Below are 16212 nucleotides of genomic sequence, written 5' to 3'. Positions count from 1 at the left end.
TGGCACAGATTAGAAGATCCGATAGGCTAATATGAGGATCATTTTTAGTATCAATGTGAACCGTCGTAATATTTCGGCCACAAACCGAGCAGTTAATATAGCTTTATAGATGAACATTTTTAAGTTACAGCGCATGTACGCAAAGCCAAAACGAACCAACGGTCTGGATTGGAAAAATATGGGATTGAATTGTCAGAGCTAAAAAGACGTGTGTGTGGTCACGTATATGTGATACACTTGGAATCCTTCGCTTTAACGGCGGCTGCTGCGTTCTCTCTCTCACTCAGTCGCTCTCTCTGAAAATTCAACCCTCTCTCTTTCTAGAGCTCCACAGAGAGTATTTGATCCCCGCATGTATTTCATTTCATGATCTATTCTTTATAATATATTGTTTCCCTTCCCAAGAAACAGGCTTCTCATTTACGGAAGAAATCGAGAGAGAGAGAGAGAGAGAGAGAGAGAGAGAGAGAGAGAGCAGTTGTTCTTCTAGAGATGACGAAGGTTGTCTCAACTCTGTTTCTTCTCTTTCTTGCGTTGAATTGCTTTGAGGAGCTCGGATCTGAAGCTCAACGGCTGGATGCTAAAGAAGGTATGCATTGGGGATTTTTTTATATTTTTTTTTCTGAAATTGATGCAGTTTTCTTTGATTTTTTCGGGGGAAATGAATGAAAGTTAATATACTCTGTTTGTTATAACATAGCTCATGGAGTATTTGCAAATGGTTCCTTTGATGAATCGGTTGATTTAAAGCGACTGGATTTCTTTATTTGCCCGAGTTGATGTATTTTTTCTGTTTGAGATCGAGCTCGAATATCTCTAAATTAAGAGGTTTTTGTTGAAGGAGAAGCGGACAATAGCTAAAAATGAAATGGTTTTTGTCTATTGTGTGTAGCCTTTGCGGGTGGGATTTGGTATAGGTTTGTGAGTTTCGTTTAGAAATAATTGTGGCTTTAGACGCTGCCTTTTACCCAGCGTGATTTGGCGACATCCTAAAACCATACGTTACGAAGTTAGACTTTAGGACGAAATTGCCCCTTTTTTGTTGTTTTTTTGCAGAAGCAATGGAAAGTTGTTAAAAGCAAGGGTATTTTTGTATTTTTAAATTAATTTGTACGAATGAAGCCTACTTTCGTGTTTAAGATTTTTGTACGGGGATGAAAAAAGGCCAATTGTACATTGGGTCTATAAGACGCAAAAGCCCTTTGATTTACTCTTTGTGCGTGAAATAAAGCGATGTATGTTTGGAACCTCACATTCAGGTACATAGGTTATGACACGTGTGTGATCTGTTCTCTCCATCATCCAAGCGACGCCGTATTTTGATCTACTGGCATTAAAAAAAGAAAAAGAAAAAGGGTGCGGATTAGCAGCTTAGTGGGTGTTACCCATACCGTGTGGGGTCCACCTTAACGAATGTGTTTCATAATCACGCCGACCATCCGTTTTTTCAGCTCATTTAAGGGGGTTGTAATAAAAATTGAGCGGATACAAATCACTTATGTACCACACCCCAGAAAAAGGGTGAATGGCCATTAATGAGCCACAAAAGTTTTGGATCAAGCTGATATTTGTTTTGTCCGTTCATCCAGACTTACGTGACCTTATCAATAGATTGGAAGGTAAATAAAAACCACGGAAACATTAAGTCCACCCTAGGAAGTTTTTAACGGTAGAACGGTCACTCACCAATAACCAGTGTTTCTTATGGTATGGTCCACCCGATAAGTGGATCTCCTTCATTTTTTTTGGATAATCCGCTGAAATGATATGGAAAAACGGATGAAGAGCATGCATACATAATTCATACACAAAGGTGGGCTCCACAGTAACCCCACGGTAAGTGCCTCACAGGTGAGGATGCAGATTGCGTCCTACATTACCGTCCGGGCAAGGCTCTGTGGGCCCCATAGTGATGTAAGTGATTTATCAACGCTGTTCATTGTTTTTCTCAGATCATTTTAAGGTGCCAGACAAACTGAGGCAGGTATAGGGCTTGAGTGGACTACAAGTGGGGATTGAACTTTCACAGTTAAAAACTTCTTGAGAGCTGGAGAAGTTTCCGATCAAGCTGATATTTGTTTTTTCATTTCATCCGCATCTACATGACCTTATGAATAGGTTGGATGGTAAAACAACATCATGGTGGCCCTTAGAAATGTTTCAACGGTGGATGTCATTATCATTACAGATTCTTTTGGTGTGGTTCACTGGAGATGTTGACTTTCTTCGATTTTTGGCTCATACCTTAAAATGATCTAAGAAAAATGATGAACTGCGTGGATAAAACACTTACATTACAGTGGGCCGCACACTGCCCGAACAGATTACCGTCCGGGCGGGGGTGGGACGCAATCCGCGTCCCTTGTGTGGGAAACGGATTGGATACTCCCCCTGACAAGAGCCCCGTGGCTGGTGGTCGGTGCTCTGTGGGTCCCACCATGATGTGTGTTTTTCATCCATTCGGTTCATCTATTTTCACGGATCATTTTAGCTCTCGATCCCAAAAATGAGAGGGATATAAATCTCAGGTGGACCACACCACATGAAAACAATAGTGATTGGATATCCACCATTAAAATACTCATAAGGTCACATCCAATCTGTTGATTAGGTCAGATGAAGGGGAAAAACAAAAACCGGATTGATTCAAAACTTTTATGCTCCCCAAATGTTTTTAATGGTCGACGCTTATTCAACACACCTTCCTGTAATGTGGTCCACTTGAAATTGGGATATACCTCATTTTTGGTCTCATACCGTAAAATGATCAGTAAAAATAGATGAACAACATGGATGAAACACATACATCATGGTGGGGCCCACAGAGCACCGACCACCAACCGTTGGCTGGTGTTTGGGGGAGTAGCCAATCCGTTTCCCCTTGGGTGAGGCCAGGGTCTCACCTAATCCGCGCTCTTTGAAATCGGACTGCGTTCTGGGTTATTCAGTACACTTTTATGGTACCGAGTAAGCTCTGTTTGGCCCACCGTGAATGTATGTTATTTATCCACACGGCCATCCAATTTTTCAGATCATCTTAGAGGTTCCCGCAAAATTGAAGCATGTCCAATGCTCAAGTGGACCATACCACAGGAAAAATGGTAACAATGATTTTCACCGTTGAAAATTTTCTAGGGCCCACAATAATGTTTGTTTGTAATTCAATATGTTCATAAGATCACACAGACATGGATGAAGGGAAAAAAGCAAATATTAGCTCGATCCAAAACTTTTGTGGCCACTGAGAATTTTTCTATGGTAGATGTTCAATTAACATTGTTTCCTACTGTGTGGTTCACTTGAGTTTTGTATATGCTTCATTTTTAGGCTTAAGCTATAAAATTATCTACTAAATTGGATGAACAAAGTCCATCAATTAGATAAATCATTATGTGCCCCCACAGAGTAAGTCAATACACTTACTAAGTAGGCAATTCGCTCCTGTGTAGAATGGTGCACACACTACCGACCACACTGGTGTGTTGAGGTGGCAAAGTTTCGTGGGACTCCATGATGTATGTGATATATTCACACTGTTCATCTGTTTGACGAGAGATCATTTTACATCAGTGGGCAAGTGACGCCTTTTGTTGAAACCTTCCTAGGGCTCACTGAGATAATTTATTTGTTGTTGATGCAAAAATCTGGTCCACCCTCTTTAGACCTTTGAGTACCTGCACGGGAAGAAGACAAAGGAGACCCTGGCTAGAGCAGGAGACCCTCCGATGCTAAAGTCAGGCTAGGAATCTAGGTCTTATTATATTGAGAGGATTTAGGAGAGAGTTTTTGCGTACCTTTCACCCTTGAAGTGTCTCTCATTTATAAGAGAGGGAGGATCCCGCCGTATAGGGATTCTCTCCCTGATTTCTAGGAGATTTGATTTAGTCATAATCTGTTTACAGATGCTTCCTGATCTCGAGATCCTCGGGATTGAGAATCCTTTCACAAGATTTTCGTAACAGTATTTAAGCTTATACCATTTGTTCCTCGTTCGGCTCAGCCTTAACCGACTCAAGTAACAGACGAGTCTCGGCTGGTTACAAGGATAAAGCTTTCTGCCTCCTGTCGGACGGAGCAGGATCGGCTTATGATCGACATTCTTCCTTAATCTGATAGCCGACACTATAACCGGCCTTATATGGGTCAGTTTTATGATCGGTCAGGTCGCTTTTAGCTTTAGGGCCTTAATCGGCCTCTTTAGACATTACTACCTCGTTAACCGAGTCAACTTTATGTGTCTTACTTTGCCCATGGCTCCTGACTCTTAAGGTCTCGATTGGGATTCGCTTCCCAGGAATCCGAGCTAAGTCTCTCTTCCAAGCTTTGTCTCGTCTTGATCCAACACGCTGCCTCGGACTCTCGGACGGTGCTGATAAAGTTGGTCCATTCCATATCCAGGTCTCCGGACTTGGTGTTTTTTCCTCAACAGTAAGCCCCCTACTCCTTGTGTTAGTTAGGTTGACACTAAGGAGTAACGAGTTTTTTTTTTTTGAGTCGGTATGCCCTGGAGACCGAGGTTATGATGGGGCATTTAATGCTTCTTGTGTCATTCTTAACTGGCGTCGGTTCAGTCCTCGAGGTTGCATGTGCGGATAGCCATCAGAACATTTCGTCCGCTTATGAGTATCGAACGCATGGCGAGGGCATTACTTGCGTTAGTCGGCATGCGCCAAGTGTCGGGTGGGGGAGTCGAAGCAGGCGTCGATTTGACTCCTCCTTAAATGTTGTTGCCACGTGGCTCGGGTATAAAAGGGGACAGTGGGATTTGTTTTTCATTTTCGCGCTTGCTTTCCCTTCCCGCTTTCTCTTCTTCCTTTCTTCTTCTCCCTGCCTGTCTTCGCGTTTCACTAATTCCTCCATTATTTTCGCCCTTTTTCTCCTTTTTACTTTCCCAACTGTGCGCTTGTCACCTCTCCGGTGAGTTTTCTTTCCCTCCCTTTTCTTTTCGATACTTTAATGGCAACGCATTCTTCAAGTTCCCGAGAAGGGATTTCCGGTGATGAGGACGAAACGGGACATCTCTGGAATGTCTCAAAATCGGCCTCATTGCTGGCGGAGATGGCGATTAGCGCCAATGAAGCTTTCTAGTTCTCTGAAAGAACGTCTGAAACTTCAGCGGAACGTCCTGCTTTGGCAGGTCCTTCCGGCGGAGGGGCGTCTCTGGTGACTGCCCCTAGGAGACCTAACCCCCGTTTTCCTTGAGATGACTTGGAAGAAGAAGATGAGAAGTTAAAAGAAACCACTGAATCGGTTCCCCTCAGAAGGTCGGCCAGGGCCGTTGAGTCGTCAGACGAAGAGGGAGATGCTGCCGAGAGAGGAGAGGTTGGAGACGATCAGAGGGGTTCGGTCCATTTGGTTTTAACTAAAGCGGATTTAGACAATTTTCGAGTTACGTATCATGTCCCTGACTCGGTTATTTTTCGTCTCACCCTTCCAAGTGAATTGCTTGACTATCCTCCTGCTGGGATGGTCGCAATTTTTCAAGTCGCAATGCAATGTGGCTTGCGTCTGCCTCTCCAACCCGTTGCTCGGGATTTTCTGTCCCGACTCTGAATTGCTCCTGGGCAGATAGTGCCGAACGGGTGGAGGAACTTGTTTGGATGTTCAGTGTTGTGGGCCGAGACAGTAACCCCCACTGACTATGGATGAGTTCCTTTATCTGTACCAAGTACAGCCAAACCTTCAACAACCCGGCTGGTACTTCTTGTGCGCTTGGCGGAACAAAGGGCGGTCCTTTGATAACCGACCCTCCTACCTCCAACAAAGACTAGAGAGAGGTAGTTCTGGGCATGCGGTCACAGGGAGACTACTGAGCCTGGGCTCTTCGAATCTCGTATTCCCCGGGCGTTTTCTGAAGCAGGTGACCCGGCATTTCCTTTCTTCGTATCTTTTCTTGTTTTGACATTCCTAAGTCTGACTGAACGCATTTTGCAGATATCCCCAAGAGAAGACCGAAGCTAGGAGCTAGTGCTCTACCTCGGATTAAGGATCTGAGGGCGCTAAGTCCGGAAGATTGGTCTTGGAAGGTTCTTCTTCAACCAGAGCATCTTCTTCTCTCGGGCCTAAACTCTACCGTGACAGGTATCCTCGATTTATTCTAACGCGTCTCTATTGGATTTTCCCTAACTCTTTTCTTTATCTGATATAGAGATGGCTGAAGCTCGGCCCTTTTTTAAACCGGCATAAAAAATGAAGGCTCCTCCAAGGTCGGTGCTTCTGTTGGAGCCTTGGCCTTCAAAGAAGGTAAAAACGGCTCCAAAGGCTAAGGAGTCATCCGCCCTAATCGCCCCTGCTCCGGTCGTCCCGACCGTCATGCTCCTGAGGTTGCTCCCACCGGTGGTAGCTGAGTCTGAACCACTTCTTTTGGTACTATCATCAGCTCCATTTTTAGCACTCACACTAGCTCTCCAAACAGACTGAGCTCCAGGGCGGGCTCGAGAGTATCCACGGCCAAGGAAAATGCTTCCGTATCACGGAACCTTTTACTTTATCAATGTAATGCCACAACTAGGTGTAGCTCAATGTAATAAATGCACTAGGGATAATATATTTTTAGATGCTCGGCATTCCACGAATGGGGTAGCAACTGTCGGTTAAGTCCTCCAATCGATATGTTCCTGGTCGGATGGTGCTTGAGATGATATAGAGTCTTTCCCAGTTGGGTCCCAATGTGTCCGCACCAACTTCCTTGGTGTTGAGGAACGTTTTTCGGAGAACTATGTCCCCGACTCGAAATCGCTTGACCTTGTGTAACGCCCCGGTTTTCAGGACCCGAGTATATGACCCGTGTCCCAAAAACCTGAGTGTTAGCTTTAAAGGATGGTCGAATTCGAGTGTACATTTTTTTTTCCTTCATCAGAGTAAGCAAATGAGCGTAGTGTGGATAAATCGACATAAAGGAAAATTTCATTATCATTCAAATTTACAAGAAGCTGCCCATAATGACTTATACAAACCAATGTCTCCAAAATTAACAAATACAAGAATTACATGATCTAATACATGAGAAATAATAGAAAGCATATAAGCTGCAAGATCACATAGCTCCTCCAAGCATACAGTCAAGCATTCCTGGTGATCGTACTCTGCTCCTCATCAAGTCTGAACATACATATCACTAAAGCCACTTGTACTACCTGTACGGTTGTATATTTGATGGATGAGTGGCCAACTCAGTGTGAATTCCCCTCAAGATTACACACCGCCGCATTAGGTAAGAAATAGTATAAAACATCCAGACAACCAAAACAGAGTAAATGCAATCTTATTAGGTGCATGGATGCATGAATGCAATCATCGACCCGGGTAAATCATCCGGACGGTCGGTGCCCCAGGAAAACATCCAGACAGGCAATGGGGTCGTCACCCAAAGATGTGAGTGGTCATCAGCGCAACACGCAGCGTAATCGTATGGGCATGAGTGATCCAAGTCATCATCATAAATCGATCGGCTGGTCATTAGCGCAACTCGCAGCGTAATCGCATGGGCATAATGATCCAAGCCGTCGTAGTATGCCATGCATGATTAGCCAAGTCATTATTAGTCCATTTACAACCAGCCAATTTAGATAAGCTCAAAGGTCACTACGGGGAGCACATGGCCCAGCGTAGGCCGACAGCTCGGGCATAGTGTCCCATTACCACCATCCCTGGCTCATGAGGCTACCATCTTAGGATGTTTAATGGAAATCCGTCGACTAGTGGCCAATCATATTACAGTATATGGGGCTTACCATTATATGGTTACACATTATAAAACATCGAACCCATATAAGAAAAATATCAGAACAAAGCCACATAGGGCGATATCAAACAAGCCACATAGGGCAATTATTAAAATAGGCCTCATAGGGCGAGTGTCAAAACCATGCGATAAAAGACCATCCTTGAAAACCATTTGGACACAATAACCCTAGATGGTAGGCCCACATCAATGATCCATTTAGACCACCACTCAATAACTACTAAGTCGAAGGTCCATTTTAATCAAAACTAGTCGGGTTACATCCCAAGTATGGGTGTACATCTATAGGTGGGGGTTTCCCACTGATGTACCAGTTTAAAGTCCATAAGCAATACACAAATAATCCACAAGCATGAATAAATATACAGGATGAACAATAAGCAAGCAAGATAGCAATTCAATTTCCACCAGCTAACACATGTGATTATAAGAGAGAGATATTAATTATAATTTTTAATAAAAACTATAACTTAAGCTAATGAGAAGATGGAAAGCTCAAGGGGAAGAATCATCACCTCATGCATCGAATCGCCTTCTAGTGTCGCTAAGTGCTTGCGTGCACCCTCAGGATTGAATCCTACCATGGATTGTGAAGTTGTACGTGAGATCAGGTTTCTACAAAGTACTTAAGGTCAAGGTTAATATGACCTAGGGTTTAGGTTACTTATGTTTAGAGTTTTATTCTAGAGTCTAGTCCCATACTTAGATTTTAGGATTTTAATGTAAAGTTTAGGGCTTCATCTTATGATTTAGTTCTAAGTTTAGATTATGGAATTTAAACTCTATTTCGTGTGGCCATTAATGGTATTGTTAATGGGAGTAATGAATGGGTAAAATTAATAAATAAATTGTTGTAAATTTTAAGAATATTACAACGGCTAATATTATATTAAATTACCTAACAACACACGAGTGGTGATACTAATAGTGACTCATGATAGTAATAACAACGGTAAAAGGGACATATAATGATATCTTAGAGAACAACTTATTAATTTGTACGATTAGGATCATAACTTATGGTTTAGGTTACTTAGACTCAGGATTTCATCCACTAACCTAACTTTAGGCTTTGGCTTAGAGTTTAGAAATCAAATTCATATAATTAATTCATATTAATTTTAGAATGAAGTAAAAGTAGATAATAATTTCCTATTAATGCTATCAATGTTAATCTTATTGTTAATAACCTACACTGATAAAAGGTATAGCATGATAAATGTTGTAACTAACACTAGCAGAATTAACAAATAGTTAGCCATATTTAATAATCGCAATAATTATAGCCACATTAATGATGGTAATAAATACTAAGATTTGATAATTACAGCCTTTGATTATAATAGCTAGTTATAGCATAAATAACTTACCAATGTTCTAATTAAAATTCCAATACGAGGTTTTTAGGGAAAACGCACCTGTAATTCATTTGACTTGAATCAACACAACTTGGCATTTGAGTTGACTCAGCTCAACTCTCTCAATCTCACCTTCTCCCTCTTCTTTCTTTTCTTTCTTTTCTCTTTCATTCCTCCATTCCTCTATCCCTTGCTAGGATGTCCAGCAATGGGTCTGGACAGACCAACCCAGCTCGACTCGCTCAGACTCGATGAGTTGACTCAGTTTGGGCCGGACAGCCCATCTTCTTCTCATTCATTTTCTCTCTTCTCTCTCTCTCTAGAATCTCTCTTTTCTATTTCTTTCTTCTTCTTTTCCTCTCTTGCTTTAGCTGGAAAACTCCAGCAAGGAGGCTGGCGAGACCCAACACAGGTGAGTCAAGTCAACTCGCTTGCCATGCAACCCACCAACCGATCTTGCTTTCTCTCTTTCTATTACATGCCCCTATACTCTCCCTGGTTTTTCACAGGGTCTGGGACAGACCAAACTCGTAGCTAGCTCGAGCTAACCCCAACTCCAATCGCCTAGCTCAACCTAGCGAGTCGAGCAGTCGCACCAGCGACTCGGTTGGGTTGAGCCAATGCCGCACACAAGCACACACACTCCACATTTCAATTGATGGAAGGGATGCTTGGCAGGCCTGAATCCTACCAGACATGCAACTCAGCTGGGTCAGCTCGACTCAATGAAGGCAGAAGATGCCGGCGAGTCGGGTCCCCTTGACTCGGCAGTGAGTGCAACAGTTGCACTTGCCCTCTCCCTCGCTCTCTCCCACTGTTTCTCTCTTTTTCTTCTCCCTGCTGGGACGTCCAGCAGTGAGACTAGATGAACCAAACCCAGCCCAACTCAGTCCAACCTCGGCTCGGTTTGAGTCAGCAACGTGGTGCAGGTGCAGCTGCACCACGTCAACCCTCTCTCTACTCTCTTTCCTTCTATTTCTTCCTCCATTTCTTTTCTTTCCGTTTCTTTCTTCTCTTTCCTCCTTATCCTATTCATTCCCTTCACCCCAGCTGCATCAGAACACGGCCCGCAGCAAAACAGGAACCGTGGCTCGCCGAGGAAGAAGACCGGCCATTAATGGCAGATCTCGATGCGGGGCATTTTTCTCAGATCCGAATGCATTGGATGGTCTGATTTGGTGGGATAAAGCTAGGGGATGCTTCAAGTTGAAGCTCCAATGGAGTTTCATAGATGGGTTGGAAGGAAGAAGCTTTCGGATGGGTTTTCTCTCAGGCGGCTGCAAGAATGGGGAATGAGCTCCTGTTGCTCGATCCACGCCCTATTATTCCTTTACCCTAACGTGTTAGAACCGTAGGATTGACAACAAATGGTCCAGATCATCCTAGCTGAAACCGTCTCCAAATACGGTGGGCGAATTCGAAACTGCTTGTGGTTTTCTTTGCTAAGGGAGCCCTAAACCGCTCAGCTAAAATGGACAGCTGAGATTGATTTGGATGGACGTCCGAGATCGTGCTAGACGCCCCTCACGCGGATCGCTGATGTGGAGTGGAAACAGTTTCCACTTTTGGAAACGTTATGTTTCCGGGTCCTTGTTGCGCCAGCTCACGAGTGCATGTGGGTGCACCTAGCAGGTGGAGGTTTCAGGGTTTTGGTCAGGGCTGAGGTTCGCACACGATGGACGGTTTGGATCTTTCGTCTGGGTAGTGTGGGTGGACCTCGGATCAACTAAAACGGATGCTCGTCCGTCGGCTGCGCAACGAGAGGGAGAGAGAAAAACTCTCCATTTTTGGAGAAGCACGGGTCAGCCCGTGCTGACCGGTCCAACCAGCCTGGTGCACAGCGGGTGCATCCCCTGTGGTGCTCATGCGATGCAGGAGTGGGGTCCACCGTGATGTTTTTGAGAAATCCACACCGTCTAAATGATTCTAGAGGTCATATTAGGTCACCTAACTAAAGATGAGGTGGATCCAAAGCCTAGGTGGGGCCCACAACTTGATTTGGGTCGTATTGGTGGATTCCTGCAATTCCAACGGTCGGATCATATCAAATTTGAATGACAACGGTTAAAAGGGCTAAGGGATCTATTCAGGCAACCGGGACCACCTACGCTATGGATTTAGAATATTAAATGCTATTATTAGAATAAGTTTTAATGTTTATTATTATTATTATTATTATTATTATTATTATTATTATTATTATTATTATTTTCCTTTATATATTTTGTCATATATAATTTATATTAATACAAATTGTTAATATATAAATTATATGAATATCAGTATGCAGAGATTAATAAATATGTATTATTATTTGTATGGTCATATATGTGTTAGGTTTTTAAATTTTATATAAGTCATTAGATTTTCTAGTATATTTTATTTTTATGTATTACAGATTCTATAGTTCGTAATTTATATTAATGAGGTTGTAAGTATATGCACATAACATGGATTATAGTTACATATCATTTTAACATGAAATTTTCCATCTTTACAAAGTACACACACTTCATAGTTTATATATTTAGGTTGCATTATTTATACATTTATATTAAATTAATTTATATGGTAACACTCGAGTATTGCAAAGTACGGGGTGTTACACCTTGACTCGGGCATTATAAAATCGAGGTACTTGTTACTGTCGAGCCATAATTCGTAACCAAGATCTTTCTCTTTGTTTGTCCACAAGGTCAAGTTCAAGGGCCAAGAGTTCTTCATTATCATTTTCGTTAAACGAACTGATTCGGGCTGAGGGCAGCCCGATCTCGACCTGGGTAACGGCTTCCGAGCCATAAGCGAGGGAGAAAGGGGTTTCTCCTGTAGCGGTTTGAACCGTGGTTCAGTAGGCCCACAGTATCTTTTGGAGTTCTTCGGCCCATGCTCCTTTGACTCGGTCAAGCTTAGTCCAGAGATGCCGTTTGATGATCTTATTGACCGCCTCGACTTGTCCGTTCATCTGAGGATGATGGGGTGATGCGTATACATTTCTGATTCTGATATTATCGCACATCTCAAAAAATCTACTATTGTCGAACTGCTTCCCATTGTCGGTAACAATGGTCCGGGGTATCCCGAATCGGCAGACAATATTCTTCCATACGAAGTCTGTGATCTTCTGCTCAGTTATTTTTACCAGTGGCTCAGCCTCGGCCCACTTTGTGAAATAGTCCACTACTACGACAATGAATTTGGTCCGTCCTTTTCCTATGGGTAGTGGTCCGATAATATCGATTCCCCATTGCGTGAAGGGCCAAGGACCGGTCATTGGAGTCAGCTCCTCCGGGGGTTGCTTCGGAATAGCTGCGAACCGTTGGCTTTTGTTGCATCTGTGGACGAACTTACAAGCGTCGTGCTGGATGGTCGACCAGTAGTACCCCTGACGTAGAACCTTAAGCGTGAGTGATCATCCTCCTGAATGATTTCCACATATTCCTTCATGTATTTCTCGCAGTATGTAGTCAGCTTCATTGGGGTTTAGGCATCGTAGTAACGGAGCATAATAACTTTTCTTGTACAGCACTCTGTTGAGTATGGTGTAACGAGAAGTTCAGATCTTTAATCGTCGAGCCTCGGCGTGATCTTCGGGCAACTCTCCATTGTTGAGATATCAGACAATTGGGTCGAGCCAAGTGGATTCTGAATCGATTGTATGCATGGTCAAGCTGACTAGTTCACCGATACTCGGCTTGGCGATGTACTCGATTGGAATGGACCTATGTATGTCGTCCTCATCGGCTGAGGCAAGTCTTGCTAACAGATCAGCTTTGGCGTTTTCTGTCCGAGGGATCCGAGTAACCACACACTGTTGGAATCCATCGATTAACTCTTTTCTTTCTCCACATATGCTTTTAATTGCTCTTTACGTAGTTAATACACACCAGTGACTTGATTGACGACCAATTGTGAATCGCTGAAAACATTGAGATGCGTAATGCACAAATCGGTCGCGAGTCGGAGGCCGAACAATAAAGCTTCATATTTTGCTGTGTTGTTTGAGGCTTAAAATCCAAGTCTTAAGGCATACTGCATGTAGGTTTGATTAAGAGTTTTCAACACTACTCTTGCCCCACTTGCCTTAGAGTTGGAGGAGCCGTCGACATACAGCTTCCAGGGGATTGGGTCGGACACTGACTCAGGAGAAGCGATAGTCAATTCTTTAGTAGGTTCGGTATTTCAAGTCATTGAATCTGCTCGTGTTGTTACTTCAGCAATGAAGTTGGCCACAGCTTGCCCCTTAACTGCTACTCTCGGCTTGAATTGGATATCGAATTTGCTGAGTTCAATCGCCCACTTCGTGAGTCGGCCTGAAGCTTCTGGTTTCTATAGGACCTGACGTAGTGGGAGATCAGTCATGAAGATAATTGTATGAGCTTGAAAATATGGCCGAAGTCGTCACGAGGAGACAATCAACACTAGGGCCACTTTTTTCAGGAGTAAGTATCTCGTCTCTGCCGGTAGTAGTGTTTTGCTGACATAGTAAACGGGCAGTTGTTTCCCTTCGAGCTCCCGTATCAGTGCCGAACTAACTGTTGCCTCGGACACCGCAAGATATAACAGCAAGGCTTCTCCTGGCTTGAGTTTCGATAAGAGAGGTGGAGATCCGAGGTAAGACTTTAATTGCTGAAACGCTGCTTCGCACTCTTCCGTCCAATCTATCATTTTTCGTCTCTTCAATTGTTTAAAGAACGAGAGACATTTATCTGTGGCTCGGGAGAGAAAATGGTTGAGTGCCGCTACTCGTCCAGTCAATCTTTGTATGTCTTTTATAGTTTTTAGAGACTCCATGTCGAGTAATGCCTTAATTTTCTTCGGATTTGCCTCGATTCCTCGCTGGCTGACTAGAAATTCGAGGAACTTTCCAGAGCTCACACTAAAGGCACACTTGCTCGGGTTCAACTTCATTTGGAACTTGCGTAAGATCAGGAACATTTCTTCTAGTTCGGCTATATGGTCGGCCACGTGTACACTTTTGACGAGCATGTCGTCAATGTACACTTCCATGGTTCAGCCGATTAACTGAGCAAAGATTTTGTTCACTAATCTTTGATAAGTTGCTTCAGCATTTTTCAAACCAAACGACATCACTCGGTAACAATAAAGTCCTTTGTCAGTGACAAAGGTCGTCTTAGATTTATCAGACTGATGCATTACAATTTGATTATACCCTGAATAACATCCATAAAACTAAGAAGTTCGTGTCCCACAGTGCTATTCACCAACTGATCGATCCTCGGAAGAGGAAACCTATCTTTTGGACAGGCTTTATTTAAGTCGGTATAGTCAATACAGACATGCCACTTCCCATTGGCTTTCTTCACAAGTACGACGTTGGCTACCAATTCCGGGTAGTATATCTCTTCTATGAATTTGGCCTTGAGGAGCTTGTTAACCTCTTCTTCAATGATTGTGTACCTTTCAGGACCGAGTGGACGTCGCTTCTGTCGGACCGGCCGGTAGGTCGGATCGATGTTAAGTCGATGTGTGATAACAGATGGGTCAATTCCCGGCATGTCTTCATGGCTCCATGTAAATACGTCGGCCTATCGTTGGAGCAGGGCTATCAGACTGCTTTTTAATGGCGATCGCAGAGATGAGCCAATTTGTACTGTTTTAGATCCGTCGGTTTCGACTAAAGGTACCGAAACAAGATCTTCCACTGGTTGTCCTCACTCGTGAGTTTTGACTCGGGGATCCAGTAACTCGATCATTGATACCTCGGTCGGGACTTTTACGGCTGTTGCATAGCAGCATCTTGCGTCTTACTGATCTCCTTTAACGATTCTTATTCCCGACTCAGTCGAAAATTTCATAGAGAGATGGTATGTAAATACCACGGCTTAGAGGAGACTCAGAGAGGGTCAGCCATGTATCGCATTATAAATGGACGACTGGTCGACTATCAAAAAGTCGACCATTACTGTCGCCTGATGCAGAGAGTTTCCAGCAGTAAGTGGCAGCGAGATGATACCTTCTGGGAGTATTTGTGCTCCCGAGAATCCGATCAATGGGGTACGCACCGGCCGTAAGGTCGATCGTTCAATACTCATTTTGTCGAATGCCTGAGTGAACAGTACGTCAGCAGATGATCCTGTGTCGATGAGTATGTGGAATACCCTTCGGTTTGCGATAGTTAAAGTGATAACTAATGCATCATCATGAGGATGATGGATGTCTCGAGCATCTTCATCGGTAAACGAGATGTAATATTTTTCTCTCTTCTTTTCCTTCGAAGGCCAAACTATGATCAGGATCTCGGACTTGGGTTAACTGATGCTCATGGCGTGATTTTTTTAAGAATTATTTGAGTCACCTCAGCTGCGGGGACCACCGACAATAGTCCGAATTTCCTCCATGGGTCGGTTGTCCCCCGACCGTTCTTTTACTGTCCCGGTTCTTTCGACATGTTCTCTGAGCCGGCCTTCTCGGATAAGCCTTTTGATATCTTCCTTCAAGTGATAACAGTCACTCGTACTGTGGCCATGATCGCGATAGTAGTGCCAATATTTATCCTTATTCCGCCGGTTCGGATTACTCTAAAGCTTATTCGGCCAGCTGACAAATCCTTCACTCTTGATTTCCATCAGCACCTGCTCTTGAGGTTTATTAAGCGGGGTGTATGTGGAAAACCTTCGGTTGGATCGCTTGCCCAACTTCCGTTCATCGCGTGTTCGGTCGTCCTTACGCTTCTTTCCCCCAGTCGAGTCAACTTCCTTTTTGGCTGACTCTTTAGCTGGGGTTTTTGCGTTTTGGGCGGCCTTACGTAAGTTTCGTGTTTTCTCGGCGTCCGCGTATTTATCTGACTGAGTCATGAATTCAGCTAAAGTCTCAGGCGGATTCTTGTCTATGGATGTTAGAAATGGCTTATCCCTAACGCCTTGCATGATAGAATTGAGTGCCGTCTCCTCTGAATGTTTTCAAACTTGGAGTGATTTAAAGTTGAAACGTTTGATGTAGTCTTTTAGTAGCTCTCCCTCCTTGTGAACTATATTGTTCAAATGCACAGGGGGCTTTAACTTCTTCTTCCCACCAATAAAATTGGTGAGAAAGGCATTGCTGAGTTCAGTGAACGTGCTGACGGACTTTGGTTTCAGCTACTTGAACCAA

At 43.6% G+C, this 16212-nt stretch overlaps 1 protein-coding gene across 3 annotated transcripts in view; it reads left to right on the top strand.

Moving 5' to 3' along the window:
* Positions 1-273: 273 nt before the first annotated feature.
* LOC131245462 (probable LRR receptor-like serine/threonine-protein kinase At1g53440) overlaps positions 274-16212 on the top strand; it is an 84988-nt gene continuing 69049 nt past the window's right edge. For all 3 annotated transcript variants that reach the window (XM_058244944.1, XM_058244946.1, XM_058244943.1), the window contains exon 1: positions 274-589. In XM_058244944.1, coding sequence (XP_058100927.1) covers positions 493-589 — 97 coding nt within the window. In that variant the 5' untranslated portion in view covers positions 274-492. The remainder of the gene's footprint in view (positions 590-16212) is intronic.

Source organism: Magnolia sinica, chromosome 5 (genome assembly GCF_029962835.1).
Source record: "Magnolia sinica isolate HGM2019 chromosome 5, MsV1, whole genome shotgun sequence".
Taxonomy (NCBI): domain Eukaryota; kingdom Viridiplantae; phylum Streptophyta; class Magnoliopsida; order Magnoliales; family Magnoliaceae; genus Magnolia; species Magnolia sinica.
The sequence above is the reverse complement of the archived record's forward strand: the minus strand, read 5'-3'. Positions and strand labels throughout refer to the sequence as shown.